This window comes from Setaria viridis, chromosome 3, assembly GCF_005286985.2.
Source record: "Setaria viridis chromosome 3, Setaria_viridis_v4.0, whole genome shotgun sequence".
NCBI lineage: Eukaryota > Viridiplantae > Streptophyta > Magnoliopsida > Poales > Poaceae > Setaria > Setaria viridis.
Window position 1 is genome coordinate 25,455,700 of NC_048265.2, and position 18,120 is coordinate 25,473,819.

Sequence of the window (18,120 nt, forward strand, 5' to 3'; positions counted from 1 at the left end):
TTAGTGGGCCATCCAAGGTCTACTCGTGGGCCTGAGGTGCATGCCCGACAGTCGGCACCCGTGTCAGCGCACCTACTGACGGCTCCATGTTGCGATAGGTACCTCTTGGTGTTGTAGTAGAGATTTTTGGATGTTGCAACAGTTGGCTTTTGATGTTTCATCTGTTTGCAACAGTCCAACTTGCTAGCAATCGGGTGTTGCACCATCTTGTTCACGATGTTGCATATGGTTGTTTTCTTTGTTTCGGCCTCTTTTTATTTTGTTGTTGCAATGTTGTAAGAGATGTTTTTTGTTGTTGCAATGCTGTAAGAGATGCTTTTTTTTCTTGTTGCAGTACTTGATTTGGCTGAGATCACAAAATTATTTCTATTCGAGATGTTGCAACTTGTGATTTTTATTGTTGCAATGTGTTTGTTTTGAATGTTGCACGAAGCAATTCGAGATGTTTCATGCACGTAAAGGTGTTGCAAATTTATCTTCTGATGAATGTTGCATGAAACATGATGAAATGTTGCACATGGGGACTTTTTATCCTTGAGATGGATGGCGTGCATGAGTTCCAAAACTATTTTTAGTGCATATTTTCATGTTGCAAGTGTTGATTTTTGATGTTTTGATAGTTATTTTTCAATGTTACGACGGAGCGTCCGATAAAAAAAAATTATCGGACGTCCGGGTGCTAGCACATCCGTACTAAAAATCTTTGGCCAATTGCAAACCATTAGAAAAGGCTAGTAATCTTGTAGAGCAGAGCAACGCGACCCTTTCATAAGATCTTATTACACAGGAGGAAATCTGAACAGCTTAAGCCACCACACACGAAAAGCACACTGCATAGAGCTGCAAGTCACTGGCCAGAACCCAAGAATGCAGCGAGTGATGCCTCCGGTCCTGACGAACCACCCCCCCGGTTTTACTTTCCGATGTTCTGGTACTTGTACAACCTGGCACACAACACGTAGTACCCGAAGTTGACGGCCACCAGCACGGTGAGCAGCCAGTAGAGGTTCTCCAGCCTGGACGCGTTCATGTTGTCCGGCAGCCACGCCGTGGCACGCCGAACGACGCCGATGAGGGCCGTGCTGAGGTAGAACCCGAGCGCGACGATCATGGCGACCATGCCCGTCGCGGTGTTCTTGAGCGACGGGGGAAACTCCTGGTAGTAGAGCGTCACCTGCCCGGGGAAGTGCAGAGCCTCGCCGGCTCCGGACAGCGCGAACGGCAGGAGCAGCCACATCGCCGACAGCGGCGACACCCACGCCGGGTTGCCCTCCTCGCCGTGCGCGCGCACGGTGTCCATGCGCCGCCGCTCGATGACGGCGGACGCGGCCATGCTGGCGATGGTGACGACGTGGCCGGCGCCGATGCGCTGCAGCGGCGTCAGGTCGTGCCGGGTGACGCGCCGCCAGAGCGGGAGGAGCACGCGATCGAGGAGGCCGAGGGAGATGACGACGGCGATGAGGCAGCCGACGATCATGGAGCCCGCCGGGATGGTGAAGCGGCCGGCGGCGCGGTCCATGGCCAGCGCCTGCAGGATGGTGAAGTTGATCTGCACGCCGATGGCGATGCTGAGGAAGATGGTCGCGCTCCAGATCGGCAGGATGCGGAGCACCGCCTTGAAGTCCTCCACCTGCTGCACCGTGCACACGCGCCACGGCCGGGCCGCCACCGACCCGTCCGCGGCGATGATGTCGCCGTCGGTGATCAGTGCGGCGCGGTTCAGGAAGCTGCAATGAGTTGTCGGTGATGTCATTGGCCAGTGATTTTACTGATAGAAAGTGACTGGAGTAATTGATAATGCAAACGGTAGCACCCACAAGTCACAAGTTTATTTGACTACAATGCAGTTTTGTTTAGTAGTACATCTTTGAACTGAAACTATTTTGATGCTAACAAGTCTGCCTGTCGTGGCCCGTGATGGTTGGAAGTCTGAAATGTCTTCGGTTTCCAGGAAGTCTTTCTTCAGTCTGAACTCTGAAGTGTTCCAATCTCCTAGCTTTTCCATTTTTCAAAGAAGCCACAATTCGCACGAGACTACATAAATCAATCTGTGCAACTACGCAACCTATGTGTTTTCCACTAGACCCGCATGCGTGCGTATTGTAAAATCAATAGAGCAAATCGTGTTGATCCGATATTTGGAAGCACAGCAGACAATCCAGACCTGACAGGACGTGATTAGCTCAGCTGACAGTCCCAGGACACCGATGTTTTTTGGTTATAACCTCCCACCAGCTGCATTGATGTTGAAAAAATCCCACCAAGCTATCCACCGATAATTAAGATGCCACAAATCATTTTCTCGCATTTATTGAGATCTTTGTGGTTCTTATGATTGAGTTGCTGTCCCTTGATATGGAATATATATTTTGGCTGGTTTGCTGCTTAGACGGGCAAAAATGACTAGTGTTACCTAAAAGCAGCATTTGATTTGAGTAGATATGTGATTCTATTTTCAAGATTCTCTTTTACCAGATGTCAAAATAAGTATTGTTTGTTTCTATGGTCAATGTAAGGTCCTACGGGTGCATGCTACTCCCTCCGTTTCAAATTATAGGTCGTTTTGAATTTTCTAATAAATAATTTGGAATGGAGGTAACAATATTCAATAAGACCTTTGGAAGGCATCGATTTTTCAGTGTCTAGCTGGCTAGCTACCAAACTTTGGTCTCCCGAGTTATATAAAATCTTGGCATCTCCAGGAATGGTAAGAATGTTCTAGATTGGCCGTGAAGCATATATACTGTTCTGGTTCTCCGTAGTTGGCCCACGCCAGCTGCTCCAATTGCAAGGGCATCAAATCAAGTCCAGGATATTATTTGTAATAATAATAATAATAATAATAATAATAATAATAATAATAATAATAATAATAATAATAATAATAAAACTACTCTGAATCAAGTACTTCTGGGGATTCGTGCGGGCAGAAATTATCATCATGCTACCATTATTGCCCTCTCTCATCGAGCAAAGGACGCAACACCTACACCACGGCACCACGCGCAGCACCTCCACTCGACGTGGACGATGCCTCTGCCTGGCTCCGCCTCGTGCGCTACCCCTCACCTACTAAATCTCCCCCGCCTTTTTTTCTACTTTTTTCCTATCCCTTTCTGGTGCACCTGCAGACCTGGTTGGAGAGGGGGGCAATCACGGTCTAGTGTGTTCTCTTTCCACATGTGGTCACTATTTATTAAAATATATAATTCGTGTACATTCATAAAATGTTGGATCAAGTCATAGATATTGTTGATCGAATTAATTTCGAACTATTTGATCAACAATTCACGCTTTTACTGACAGCAAGTGTTACCTATCTAGTACGGTGAAATTCCTGTTTTTTTTAAGAAAAGGTCCTGGGGAGTTCCGGTGCTTTAGAATAAAGTGCAAGACAGGATCCGTTCAAAGAGTAATATATGCTCGGCCATATTGTTCTGCTTGCCGTTTGTTTTTTAAGCAACTTGTTGCATGACGAGGTATATCTTGATCTCTCACAAAGTTCTTCGGACATATATTTTTTTTATAATTTGTTACATATATTTATCTTTTGCTAAATCGGTGTATAAGGCGAATGAGCTTAGAACATACTCCCTCCATTTTAAATTATAAGTTGTTTTGACTTTTTTAGATATATAATTTTTGTTATGTATCTAGACATAATGTAAATATAAATGCGTAGCAAACATTACACATCTACACAAGTCAAAACGATGATGGAGCAAAAGGGAGTGACGATGACGGGTAAGAGTGACTCTTTTAAAAAAAAGTTATAGTACTTGCTCGAACAAGGTAGCAATCCAATATTTTAAGTCTTGGATTGTCAATAAGTTTTAAAATGTTTGTTCTAGAAAGATGAAAACCATATAATAGTAGAGATTTATCTTTAAAAAATACTTTCATAATATTGCAAAGAGCTTATAAATTTCATGAGTATAAAAATTGTCAAGCGCGGCTGCACATTAAATATCATACCGGTGTCCAAAACATAATGTATTTGTAACTAGAGGGAACGGAAAAGGTCCTGAACATGACATCTCCCAACTCCTATTCTCTCCGGTTCCTAAATTACTATTCATTTAGTTTTTCTAGGTACATAATTTTTACTATGTATCTAGACATACATATATCTAGGTTCATAGCAAAAGCTATGTATCTAGATAAGCCAAAACGAATAGTAATTTTTTTCTAGGTACATAATTTTTACTATGTATCTAGACATACATATATCTAGGTTCATAGTAAAAGCTATGTATCTAGATAAGCCAAAACGAATAGTAATTTAGGACGGAGGGAGTAGCAGCTAGAAAAACTGGCCGGAGTTGCACGTAACAGGCATAGCCGAAATAGAATAATGTTGAGCGCATCTCAACAATGTTACTTAAATTATCTATCAAGGGCCTAATCTTCCCTAGAGCTTTACGTACTATTTTTAATGCATATCCGCAGCAATTGTGGTGATGTCGCGCATGGCGTATATATAGCAATCTGAACTTTAGTTGATTCGACTAGTGCATTGCAAGATTTTGTTTGATCTTTAATTTCAAAGTAGAGGCTAATTCTTGTCATTGTGGTTGTCGTGATTCTTCTTCCGTCTGTCTGAAATGTTCTAACCTACTCTTTCGTTTTCTCATCAACGTGATACTGATGTTTTGGTTAACCCACACTGATCTTGGAATAGTTAGTTTTGTTCGCTTCTGCCCTGTGGAGATATATCAGCAAATTAAAGCCGCGCCATCGATGTGATACCACAAAATCACTTTCATAACTTTCTTGTCGTCACTGTGACTGGTACAGTATATTTTTGCTGACATTTAAGGTGCTGTCTGGCTTGCTGCTTGCATGTTTGACTGGTTTATGACAATGGAAGCCCGGACATGTGCAGCTACCAGCTAGCTTAATGCAGTAAATATATTTAGTCATATCAAAATATTTATCGTTGTTGACTTTTTCTTGCAACGTTTGATCATTCATCTTATGCAAAAAATTATTGTAAATGTACGAAATGATAAGTCATCCTTAAAATACCTATAATGGTAAAGTAGGACACAAACAAAATAAATGACACTTGCATAGTTTTTTTGAATAAGATGAATGGTCAAACGTCGTGACTAAAAAGTCACAGCGACAAATATTTTGTTACGGAGGTAGTATTTGCTAACACCGTTTGACATTAGGTGATGACCTCTCAAAATACTTCCTCCGTTCCAAATTACTATTTCTTTTAACTTTTCTAGATACGTATCCAGATATAATATATACCTAGATGCATATCTGCATCTAAAGGTATGTATCTAAAAAATCAAAACGAACAAGAATTTCAGACGGAGAGAGTACTCCGTGTTATTGAAAACGAACAAAGGGAACAGGATTTCAAAACCAAATTGCTCACAAACTCGTGCAAACATACTTCCCATTTCGAAAAAAGCCTCCTACATCTCACATGTCTGAGTTTTACGATCTTGTCAGTCGTGTCTGCTAAAGGGTTCTTCTGTTAGTTTGTTTTCAAAGTTTAAAGTTACCTACTATTATTGTTGCTAGTGCTGGGAAAGTCCGTAACTTTGGAATAGAAGCAGAGGATTATGCAGGTCCATCATTGATGCCGTGTCGGCGTCGTCGTGAGTGCCATTCAGAGAATATGCCTGCTGCTGCACGTGAAAAGGTAAGGCAATGCTTTTTCCTTTTGCGCACTTTGGGATGATTAGGGATGTTTGTTTTTTTAAGCTAAAAGCCCCTATCACATCAGATCTTTGATACTAATTAGGAGTAGTAAATATAGGTTAATTATAAAACTAATTGCACAAATGGAGGCTAATTCGCGAGACGAGTCTGTTAAGACTAATTAATCTATGATTTGACAATGTGGTGCTACAGTAACCATTTGCTAATGATGGATTAATTAAGCTTAATAGATTTGTCTTGCGAATTAGCTCAGGGTTTCTGCGATTAGTTTTATAATTAACTCATGTTTAGTCTTTCTAATTAGTATCCGAACATTCGATATGACAAGGGATAAACTTTAGCGATTGATCCAAACACGCTCTAAATTATACTCTTTGTTATGTCAGCAACTTTCATGCCTATGGTTCGTTCTCACATACTCCCTATGTCCCTTTTTAAGTGTCGCTCGGGAACCGTGTTTCCCTCGCAGTCACGCTTCCTGAGCCACACTTAAAAAGGGATGCTTAAAAAGGGATGGAGGAAGTAGTCTCGATGTCTTGTCAAATTATCCACAAGATTCTTCTTCTATTTATCTGATTTAATGGAGGAACTGCCAAGTGTTGGTGACTTCTTTTTGGGTGACTGTGCGCTTCCATCTGCTTTAGAAAATTGTATAGTACATATATACTTGATGTTCTATAAACAAGCTGGTTTCGATGAAATTTGTGAAAATGACTATCATGTATAACATTTAGTTCTTTCGCAAAAAATGGTGTGGAACCTTTATTACTTTTGAGTTTTAACCTTGAAAGTCATATTTTATATGCTATTTATATAACAGAAAAATAGTGAGTTTTAAATTATATACATTGAAGACCATATTATATATCGTCCATATCGTGGTGGGAGCAGTGTACTTAAGTACGTCCTTAACAAGACATCTCTCGTGGGTATGCAACTAATATATGCTGCTTGTTATAAGAGACAGAGTGGCACGAAACAGACAGCCTAACCATATTATCGTGTTGTATCTTGGCAATGGCACTTAATTTATATTAAAAGTTTTAATTCTTTAATCACCATGCACAGACATGAGTAATACTACGGAAGAAGATATGTTCAACAGTCCAAGAGCGTATATAATTTCCATACCTGAAGCTGTCGCTTGGAGCTTGGTCAGTCTCACCGTTACCAGCTTTGTCGTCGCCGTCACCGCTCCGTCGTGGTCCGTGGTAAAACTTCAGCTCCCCTGACGTCGCCACGTTGACCTTCCTCTTCCTGGCGGCGGCAACGGCCACCCTCGCGAGCCCCGTGAACGGGCTCCCCCGCACGGCGGGCCGGCGGTAGTACCGCGCGCCGGCGAGCAGCGCGGCGAGCCCCACCACGCTGGCGGCGCCGGAGACGCCGAAGCCCAGCGTCCACGACACCGTGTCCTGGACGTAGACGATCACCGTGGAGGCCAGCACGGAGGAGGCGTAGAAGAAGATGAAGAACCAGTTGAAGAGCACGTCGCGGTCGGCCGGGTCGTCGAACTGGTCCGCGCCCATGGTCGCCTGGTTGAACCGCGACCCCGCCGCGCTCACGCACATCAGGAACACGCCGGCGTACAGCGCCGCCATCTGCCCGGCCGACGCCGGCTGGCAAGGCCCCGCGCCGTCGCCCGGCTGGCACGGCGCCGGACGGAGGCCGCGCAGGCTCGCCGTCAGGGTGAACACGACCAAGGACTGCAAGCGTGCGTACGTGTACATGCGTTAGTGAGCGAGTTCATTAAACAGGCACGGTCCGATCAATACGACTTACGAGAAGAGGTACGGGCACTTACTAGGGTGGAGAAGGCCATGGAGACGGCGACGACTGGGTAGCAGCCGAAGAAGGCGTCGGCGACGATGGCGCCGGCGACCGGGGCCAAGCTGAGGCAGCCGGCGACGATGTTGGAGATCTGGGCCGCGTCGACGCTCGGCACGTTGTACTCCTTGATCAGGTACACCACCAGGTTGTTCAACGCGCCGCTCGTCGCCACACCAAGCCCCATCATCGCCACTGCACCATGACATACACACACGTAAAATTCCTCTCACTGCACTGCAGCGCTCGGGCAAATCAATTGATCGATCGATCAGGACAGAGAAAGAGATCGACCTCCAAGGAAAGGGAAGGTGATCCATCCACCCTTCCTCTTGGGATCGCTCTGCGGCTGCTGCAGGGATTCATGATCCACGCCGAGGCTACGGCGAGGCGGTGGTTCTTGCGTCCCGTTCGCTTCCATGCTGCTGAATCTTTCTCTGTCTTCCGCGTTGGACACTGGCACTGATGTATCACTTATAGGCACGGGCGTAGAGTCTGCGTGACACTGACACTAGGGAGTAGAGTTCAGAGGAGTAGTTGGCCGTGCGCTTGGTCCTTTTTATTATAAATTAAACAAAATTGAAGTGCCCGAGATCTTTAATTAGTTGAGCTCACTAATAGGTAGCATTTCTTTCTATCGGGTCGAATCGTATTCTTCTCTAGTTCGGTGAGCCAACTCCTCAAAGTTATGGGGGATTAGTGTTCGTTCATCTGCTGGAATCCATATATCATAAATAAGATGCCATTCCGGCCATGACCCTTACATCACCATGGATAAAGGAAAACAGCCTACAATTCTTAAAAATAAACATCCACCCCTAACACGACCTTTCCACCTAAATTTCAAGAAAACAAAAGAAACAAAATTAGTCACAAATTTCTAAAAGGAAGTGAAATATATATCTGGGCCCATGATCCCCTCCAACTGGTCCTTAACGTCCATCCCGGCATCCCCTCCTTGCATACAGACCTCATTCTCCCTCCCTCGCTGCCACCGTTCTTAAATATGCTTGACCTAAATGTCATAGAAATAAAAACAGAGGGACCTCGGAGTATGATTGTGGCAGGGCCACGATCTAGCGTAAAGGGCCCAGCAAACAACCTTTGCTAGGTCCCTCTATCTCCAAATGAACATATAATACGTGTACTTGTCTTCAGTAAAATGTACAAGGCATTTTATTCACTTACGGCATGTAGGCTTAGCATTCCATCGGAATTGAATTTTCTTGAAGGATGAGTAGCCACCAAAACATTCAGTGCATGTGCAGCTCAGACCGTTAATAAGCCTTCGGCTAGAGTGTAGTGAAAATTGCCACAATTATAGGCCATTACTTATGATTTTAGTAATTGAATGACAACATAATTATTGGAATAATATGTCTGTCAAGTATAAGTGAGGACTCAAGCCTTCATGGCTTTGCTTCAATTTGATGCAAGCTTAGGGCTGTTGCTATGCATCATCCCCACGTTTTGAGGTTCAAACTAGCAAACACGCCAATGGTTGGTTAGTTTTGAGGCAAAAACTGTAAACCACTAATGGCCGATTTTGAGTCATAAAGCGGCAAACCCTGTCGCACGGCCAACAAGTTGTGACTCACAAACGTTGATATCTGTCCAACCTCCACCAAGGCCAGGCACAAAATTTTGACCCAAAACCTGAAACAACCTGACATAACAAACCCAAAAGTGCTATAAGCCGTCCTGCATGAACCTGGCTGACTTGAGTAATTGTCGGATCAGGCACAAGCCCAAATCTTTGGCCCGTTGTTGGGCTTGGGCTGGATGAAAAATCAGCCGATTTTTTTTAGCCTGACCCGAACCCGACATGACAAATGATTGGGTCTAGTTGACATAGATGCAGCGTTGCTTCCTGATCGACTGCTTTGTTATGTAACACATTTCTTCAATCATTCGCATGGGTTCAGCCACGATTTCCACAAATCTTCATGGTGGCATAGTGGCAGTCAGTTTGTTTGCCATGGGAAAATGTAAGTCACAGGTTGTCGAGACAATTCCTTATTTAACCCTAGAAAAACTGCTGGTTCTTTTCTTGACCCTTAAAAAATTTTAGTTTCTTATTTGACACCAAGTTCAATTTTCATTCTTGTACAACACTCTATTGAATTTTCCATCTGAAAACCGTTAAATACCCTGCAAAAAGATGATTTTACCCCTGTGGATCCCACCACCCTTCCCGCTCCTCCGCTCCACACCGCACAGACTCGTCCGCTCCTGGCCAGGCTGCCGTCAAGGTGCTGGCCCACTGCCGTGCCTCCTCCACATCGCCGCCCTCCGCCCGGCCGCGTCCTAGCCAGTTCGCACCTCTCAGTCTCTCACTTCAGAGCCGCGCTGCCGGTCGGTGCCCAGCAAGACTTGTGGCAGCAGCAGCAGCAGCGCCAACTCCCAAGGCAATAGCAAGCAAGCAAGCGGCGCGCGCCAAGCAAGGCAGCCACACGGGCCGGCCAATATATTCTTCTCCTTCGTCAGCCTGGAAGAAGCTCACCAGCAGCAAAGAGCGGAAGCAGCAACCTTGCAGGAGGTTCCACAAGCCAGCACTTAGGACCCCGCATTGACATGGCGCCCAGCGCAACGCCGTTCGCTGCCCTTGTGCTCCTTGTCACGCTGTTTCTTGCTATGGTGGCGGCATTGGCGTCCGCGGTGAACGAGAAGTGGTCGTTCTGGCCTGGCGAGGAGCTCCGGTTGCCCTGGTGGTATAGGAGGGTGCAGGCGCTGCTCAGGCAGCTAAACAAGCCGGCGTTCCGAACCATCCAGGCACATGCGTGTGTGCACCTCTCTGCCTCTGCTCTGCTCTTCTCTTCTTTCTTTGTTACCGCGTGCGCGCAATGACGCTGACAGTGCGAGCTCGCTTGCAGAGCCCCAACGATGATCTCATCGCTACATGGCGGCGCACTTGCAGCTGGCATTCGACAACCCGAGGCTACGCCGGCCCATTAGGCGGATCTCTGTGCTCCACACCGCCGCCCTCTGCCCGGCCGCGCCTCCCCGTTCCTACTCGTTGCCGCAGGGGCTAGCCGCGGAGCCAGTGACAGCCACCGCAGGCTGCCTCCACTGAGCCACCGCGGTGAAGGGCATCATCGGTGGCAGATCCATCGACGGGCGTGGGGAGGGGTGGAGACGGCCGCCACGGCCGGAATAGAGCAGCGGGGAGGGGTGCGGCCGGCCCCGTGGCAACGAGGACGAAGGGGGGAGGCGCGGCTGGGCCGGGGCGTTGGCGTGGAGGACGGGACGGTTGACAGCGGCCGAGCAGAGGAGGCCTGGCCAGGAGCGAATGAGCCTGTGCGGTGTGGAGCAGAGGAGGGAGAGGGGGGGAGGGGGAGAGGAGGGAGAAGGGTGGTGGAGCTCATTGAGGTAAAATCATCTTTTTGCAGGGCATTTAACGGTTCTCGAACGGAAAATGCAACAGGGTGTCGTAGAGGAATGATAGTTGAACTCGGTGTCAAATAGGGAACTAAAATTTTTTGAGTTATTTTTCTAGTGTCAAATAGGGAATTGTCTCTAAGTTGTCTCTCTATCATATGCAACCGTTCTAATCAGAGAGAGATGTGAAGTGGATTATATTGGACAGCCATTTGTACGCGTTTGAAACAGATGTCATCAAATCAACTTTATCAGCAAGGCTCTTTCTTGTTAGTGCGCTTTCAAAAATAACCAATAGGTTGTCAACAACCCTATCTCCGCATTAATCTACATAAAAATTGTATAGATTTCTGTTTTTGAGCCTCGTTCACGTGTTTCATTAGTGGTGTTTATGTGCTGAATGAAGGTTTCATTTTGGATATACTTCCTATATGATCTTTGGTGATTGGTGCCAGTGTGCCACCACCTAATAACATGCGTCCATTATTACTATGATAAATATTCCTCAACTATATAAGATGTGCATGTATTTCTAAATTGGAACTGGAACCTTGCTAGTTCTAGCCAACTACTACTAGACTAATTATATACTTAATTTAAGAATGTCAGTCTAACTTTTAAAACTGTGCGATGCCAGCCTTGCGGAAATGAACAGAGTAAGTGTGTGTAAATAACATTAATTTACCAAAACTGACATTATTTCAGCCCAAGGTGAACACATGTAGATGCTAAGTTGTTTTCCTGAGTCCAACTCTAAGTCATCTGGATGCCAATGCCGCGGACGTGTTTATCAGACGCTGTGGTTGTAAATTCTTTATTCAACGAAACCTCCAGTTTCTTGCCAGTTGGAGTTTTTATGTTGTCCTCCTCATACTACTGCTGTCCATATGGATAGAAAAACAACTAGGATGCGATTTTGTCAGCCTTCAATCTGATAGGCGCGTGGAACGCAGGAAGTAGCTTTTCGTATTGGTGGGCGACATTGCAATAAGCACTAGGTCAATTTATCAATTATGACGTTGACATAGCAGCACTGGAGTGCGTAAAGATCACGGCTGTGGTTGGCATGCAGCTCCTGGAAGAAAGGTGTGCGTGCAGCGTGCAGGCGGGGTGTGGATAACTGTATATGCACCTGTGCTGACAGAGTGACAGTGCAGGTGTTTTTGGAAGTGCGATCCTAACAGTAGGTTGGCACTGATGATTGATGTGAAGGATGAATGTAATGGGATCCCATCCCATTACATACAAGAATTGTGATTGTACTCGTTGACCGTTGTTTGGTTGGGCCATTTCACGGGATGATCCTATTAGAGTGTCTGTCCAATGTTGTGCTGGGATTCGGTCGGCATTGACCGAATTTCGGTGAGGATCAAATTGAAAATCGAATTGGTAAAAAAATCGATCAAATTTGAATTTTTTTATCATTATTAAGTTCTATACCAACCCATGTACTCTCCTTATTTGTGCTTCTCTCACTTTGTAACGGCTAAGGAACGCAGAAACAGTGTGGTTTCAGCATCTTCGTCTTTAGCTCCTCACCCATTTTTTTTTTCTCTCGTTCTCCCCCATCAGGCCACCATATTCTTATTCTCTAAGAGTGCTCAATTCCTTAATTGACATCAAATTCTAGCCAATTTTGTTTTAAAAATGAATTCATTGACCGGTTAGAAACTCATTTACCATTTCGGTGGCAACTGAAGTATTTCGAATTCCAGAACACTTCTGATTCCACTGATTTCTGTTTGTTTCGCCTTCAATGGGAGGGTAACCAAAGCTGGGCCTTCAGTGAGGCGACTACGTTCGATTTGGGGTGGTAAGCGATTGCGCTGCAGCATGGCAAGGATCTGGAAGGAAAAGAACAGGAAAATTCCCATCCCTTTCGTGGTGCTCTAATCGAGTCTGACGAGAGCCAGGTCCAGCCCATCCATTTCTGAATCGAGCTCCTCCACAAAAAAAATCAAAATCACCTGGGCCAAAATCTACCTCGGTGCTGGTCAAATTCAGCCTGGTCATCGAGTTCAGCAAGGCCCAGCGAGCTCTTCGCCCCGATTGTCATCGAGTTCAACAAACAAGTTCCGTCAGACGATCAAATTGAAAAACCTTGGTCCTCGAGTTCGGCAAGGCTCAGCGAATTAACCTTGTGCTCCGCTTCTCTGCTGCAAGGTCCCCTGACCTCCTCTTCTTCCTTGCCGCTCATGCTTGCAGGAATCAATGGTGGTATGCCGAGGTGCCGAAGGGAAAAGCCTCTGCTCTTCTTCCTTCCGCCTCCTCCGGTGCTGATCTCTGTTCAACCAAACAAAGAATGGAATCATAGCTTCCGTTACCCATACAGCTCTGGATCCATTCCCAATGTAATGGCTTCTATTGATTTGATGCACCGTAAAACTCCTTCTCAATGTCGAAGGTTCCACGACCTTTAACGTAGTACAGGTGGTAGCTATGCCTGCTAGCTGGGTTGCCCTTCAACAAGCATTAGCTAGCGCCAATTTAACCTTTATCCTGCACAAGAAATGGATTTGCATTGTAGATCTGATGCAGCATCCAATGCACTAAGACATTGTTTGTCTACATATCTAAGAAACATGGCAAGTGCATTAACAGCTTAACATGCAAGCCTGTCGCGAGCACAAAAAGCTTAACATGCAAGCACAAGTCCTTGATCGACCAGATAGAAATGGTCATTGCCGAAGCACAAATGAGCCACCACTCTTGTGAAATGGGTTCATCATTCATATTGTAAGAAGCGACAAGTTCTGATTAATGAGTGGTAGGCACAGGACTAGAGGAAGCGTGTGTTTCAAAGAAGCCAGAAGTTTATCAATGCATAAATATATATGTGTATCAGAATACAGGACTGATTATATAATTGGATAAACAATATTATGCAACGAACAGTGTTAAATGACACACTCAAAACAAATAAAAACGACAACATGGTGAACCAATCATTCTAGAAGAAATAGCGCATCTCCTGCTTTGCTTTGCTATGAGCTCTAATATATTTAAACAAGCGAGTTCTGCTCCACATCATTGGGTCGCTGGCCACTCCTTCCTTATCTCAAAGTAGTAACTCATCTCCAAGTAGCACTTGCCATCGTCATCAAAAAACTGTAAGAGAATGCGTTACATTAATGATTGACGAAGCAATGATCTTGAAGCATCAACGACAAAGTTGGCAAACAAATGTACCTTTAGTTTAGCAGAATAGGAACCTCTTGCAAAAATGCCAGCAGGGGTAGTCTCTTCTTCGCCCTCGTAGATATAGGGCTCTTGCTGGGGACTGAACGTTCCCAGCATCATCTTCTGGTTCTCCACTGCAATATAGAAAGATTGTCAAGGATCAAAACCTACTCTTGTACCAGATGCTCATGTTCTCATGTTATTCTTTTGGTTGGATGCACAATTTCTTTTGTTGGTTTTCAGCAATAAGATCACGTTATAGTTATTAGACATCTTAAACTGATAGCACAGTAATGTAAATCATGCAATGCCTCCTAACCTATCAGTAAAAAGATAAAATTTCTTCAAGTGTCACTAAAGTTTCAAACTGTACAACAACTTTAAGTAGATCATGAACTTACTAAAAAAAAAGTAGATCATGAACTAGAGAAATTGCAAGTTGTTCTTTTCAAAAAGCAAAGAAAAGAGAAATAGAAAGTCCCCAAGGCTGTCTATTGCTCGTAAATTTTAAGTTGACATGAGATTCAAACAATCCTTTAGCGTGATCTGTATGAGTTGGTTGTTGAATTCATCATACAAATTAATCATGTTGAATTATGTACTAATAATCATACATGATGCATTAGTGGTGTCCTCACCTCTAACTCCGGTCTTCCAAACAGTGTTGGTGTACTTGAGGCCCGACACGATGTTGTTGGACACGATGAAGGAGAAACGGAAGCTGTAGGGGCTGCCATCCTTTAGTGCGAATGCATAGCCCTTCTCATCTGCCTGGAATGGGATGGGCAAGACTAGATCTGGCCGGCCTGGCGACAAAATTGTCAGGTTCAACACCTTGACCTCTGGCTCCGCAGTTTCTGCACCAAAATTGTTGATGTATTTAGGAATGCACCATGATCTGACAAGGTAACATGATGAAAATGTGGTAAAGAAGAGGTTACAATTACCTCCGAGCTGCTCTGTGTCAACTTGTCCAAGGAGTTGTTCCTTCCACCTCCTGAGGCTCTCATCATCCTACACAAACAATTAAAAGATAAATTTTTCTCAAGTGGTCCAAAACAGAAAAAGATGCTAATGCATATACCTTATCGAGCTCGAGCTGTTCCTTGAGGGGGACTTGGGGGCCAAGCACAACGGCGCGCTTGTTACCATCTTCATCCTCTTCCTCCTCCTCATGTTCGGTCCCTTCGTGCTTCTCCTTCTCCTTCTCCTTCTTATCATCCATGGGCTAAACACGTGCTTGCACTCCTAACACAGTCGATCTGGAGGAGCTGCACACGCAATGGGACTAATACGAATGGATGAGGTAGCACTATTCAGAGATTGGGAGCAGGCGTGGTGTGCTTCGTTTTGTTTCTGTGCAGCATAGGGAGTGGGGGTTCAAAGTGGTGGAGGTGGGCAGGGGAGGGGAGGGAAGGGGAGGAAATGTTCATAGTGTACAAGATAGCAGCCTAGCCAGCCACGGGAGGGCCACCAGATGTGCGTTCAGCCGTGCCCCGCGTAACCGCCTCAACCGGGAGACCTGGGAGCCGGCCGTTGTGACCAATCACTTTCGCCTTGGTGTGTTGGTTTCTAAACTTAGCGCACTTTTCTTGGTTCCTTTCTTCACCTTCTGTATCCACTAATTTCTTCCTTGTGCTCCTATGTGTTTCAACGCAGCATTAGCCCAAATCAAGTTTATGCATGCATGCTTAGCTCTTACCTTAATAAGAAAAAGACAACTGGGTGCAAAACATGCATGCATGCATCCTATTTTGGATGGATCTCATTAAATGTCATTGTTGTTGGATCGATTAAATTTATGTCTTGAAAATGGTTTGGTCCATTGCATTCCTTACTAGCTAAGATATCTATAAAATGAGATTCTTGATGAGTATATTTTGAAAGTGTGTGGCATCTAGTATTTATGTTATATGTATATAGTACCAACTTAATTATGATTGAGTGTGTAGAGAGTCATGTTATATGCCGAGGTAATACCTTGGTTTGCATTCGGGTAGTAGCAAGCTGTGTAGCAAAAGATAAGAATTTGCACATGACCATATCTAGGTTAGTTGCACCACACTGTTGGTATTTCTTATGATCATATATAAATCCGCAAGCGCATAGATATACTGTTGCAACATTTCATCGGTGAGTATTTATGTATTGTTATTTATTTTTCCCCAGGGAGATCAAAAGAGTTACTATGCTCATGATTATATCTTAATTGACATACCAAACTCCAAATACAGGTAAGAGATAGTATAAGGGTAATGTTACAAACAAAAGAACCAAACTCGGATAAAAGAGATAACTTAGGTTACGAGGAGAAAGACAAAAGAGAGCTAAGGATCCTTATGTACTTCTTTACATGAATTGCACAGCTCATACATATATACATGGTGAGGACTTAGTTCTATGCACCCAGGCAATATCGAGAGACCTTCCCTGCTAGTCTGTTAGCAATGTTACGACTAATTTATGAACTCTAACGGTATACTTGAACTTGGAGGATTACATAGGACGGATAGTGCTACCACTACTTGCCGCCTACCTCTACAACCCGTGGGCTCTTATGTCATATCTGAACTTGGAGGATTACGTAGGATGGATAGTGCTGCCACCACTTGCCGCCTACCTCTATGACCTGTGGGAAACACCCGCATCCAATGGTATTTAACTAACCCAAGAACCACACTTGTGTTATAAAAAAATACTCTAATCTCCTCGGGAGCTCTGACCCTTCGGATCAACAAGCATGAAACTAGAGCAACCATAAAGATCACAATACCAGTATAGATTGACTAGCCTAAACATGCATTGTATATAATCCAAGTATAACCCATGGTAGGAACATATTACTAATAAGATAGCAAATGAACCAAACACAACAATATGTAAAGAAGATAATTTCATTACTAAGCTCAAAGTCATGCAAGAAGGAAAGGATACAAGAGCCATACCCAATTCTCTAAGATCACTTGGGAACCAAAGAGTAGAGCTACTCTTAGCCTAAACTCCTCTAGCCTAGAGACTAAAATATGCAAGAGAAAATGATTGTTTTGGTGTGTGTTGGAAGTGAGGCCACACCCTTCCTTTAATAGGGGCTTGGAGGTGGTTCTAAGTTGTTATCCTACACGAAACCCCAACAACCGATGTAAGGAATGAGGTGGAGATCGATACATGACATCTGGAGGCGAGGGGAGCCAGAGGCGGTTCGACTGACCCCTTGGTGCCACCTTTTGTGCATTGTCTATTGGTTGAAACACTGCCTGGTGGGCCCTGAGGTGGGTATGCGGTGATTTCTTGTGAGTTAAGTCGGTTTGCCTCCATTTGTGGGGCCTTTGATCCATGTTCTATCCATGTGGCGATTCACGATTGGTTGGTGTTATTTTTTTCTTCTCTGGTGTATTTTCTCCTCCTTTTGTGAATAAACTCCTGCATACAAATAATCTTCAAGTACAAGTGGAACTACATCATTTTAATTTATTTTTTGAGATAATTGACGGCCATATTTGGTACTTAACGACCGTCAATAGGCAGGGTACACCCACTGTTCAACGTATCTCAGCTGAGGAAGTGCTTGAAAGTCCCCGAGGAGGTGGTACACACTGAAGCTATGGACCTATAGGATTCTTCAAAGTGTGTAGAGTGCACTGTCAAGAGTCTGGATCAGGCAAAGAGGGAGACAAGGAGGACTTCCATTCTGTACTACAAGATCCTTTGGAGAAATCACATAGAGTTAAGCCACATGGGAGAAGGAGTCTGATATAAGAAAAGAGTTTCCACATCTATTCGAGGATGAAGCCAAGGCATAAATCTTGAGGAAAAGATTTGCTTGAGGGAGGAGACCATAATATTCCTCAAATTTGAGTAATATTAATTATTTGAGTTTTGAAAAAATTTAAAACTTTTTGTATTGCTTCAGTTGTTCATTAAAAATTTGAATAAACATTAGGAACAACCAACTAATTCTTTTCCCTTAAATTCAATTAGTAAAATAAATCGTGCATTTAAATTTGAACTTGTGCTTGCATGTTTGATTTGGGGTTTATTGGGTTTTATTTGGTTCTC

The 18,120-nt window shown here is 44.5% G+C and overlaps 2 protein-coding genes across 2 annotated transcripts; both read right to left on the minus strand.

Annotated features, from left to right (window-relative positions):
• Nucleotides 1-721: 721 nt before the first annotated feature.
• On the minus strand, nt 722-7,991 carry LOC117850964 (protein NRT1/ PTR FAMILY 2.7). Its single transcript, XM_034732851.2, has 4 exons — nt 7,801-7,991; nt 7,484-7,701; nt 6,814-7,385; nt 722-1,727 (listed from the first exon to the last, which is right to left on the minus strand). Exons 1-4 carry the CDS (start codon nt 7,925-7,927, stop codon nt 914-916), a joined length of 1,731 nt encoding a protein of 576 aa, XP_034588742.1. The 5' UTR covers nt 7,928-7,991; the 3' UTR covers nt 722-913.
• Nucleotides 7,992-13,783: 5,792 nt separating this feature from the next.
• On the minus strand, nt 13,784-15,689 carry LOC117850510 (rho GDP-dissociation inhibitor 1). Its single transcript, XM_034732344.2, has 5 exons — nt 15,149-15,689; nt 15,012-15,078; nt 14,703-14,921; nt 14,074-14,198; nt 13,784-13,992 (listed from the first exon to the last, which is right to left on the minus strand). The coding sequence occupies exons 1-5, from the start codon at nt 15,287-15,289 to the stop codon at nt 13,912-13,914; spliced, it is 633 nt and encodes a 210-aa protein (XP_034588235.1). The 5' UTR covers nt 15,290-15,689; the 3' UTR covers nt 13,784-13,911.
• Between the last annotated feature and the right edge of the window lie 2,431 nt (nt 15,690-18,120).

Coding starts and splice junctions, on each gene's coding strand:
- LOC117850510 (XM_034732344.2), bottom strand. CDS start 15,289: ATGGATGATAAGAAGGAGAAGGAGAAGGAGAAGCACGAAGGGACCGAA. Junction 15,079..15,148: donor AACAGCTCGAGCTCGATAAG/GTATATGCATTA, acceptor TTGTTTGTGTAG/GATGATGAGAGCCTCAGGAG. Junction 13,993..14,073: donor CCTATTCTGCTAAACTAAAG/GTACATTTGTTT, acceptor ATTCTCTTACAG/TTTTTTGATGACGATGGCAA.
- LOC117850964 (XM_034732851.2), bottom strand. CDS start 7,927: ATGGAAGCGAACGGGACGCAAGAACCACCGCCTCGCCGTAGCCTCGGC. Junction 7,386..7,483: donor CCATGGCCTTCTCCACCCTA/GTAAGTGCCCGT, acceptor GCACGCTTGCAG/TCCTTGGTCGTGTTCACCCT. Junction 1,728..6,813: donor GCTCCAAGCGACAGCTTCAG/GTATGGAAATTA, acceptor AACTCATTGCAG/CTTCCTGAACCGCGCCGCAC.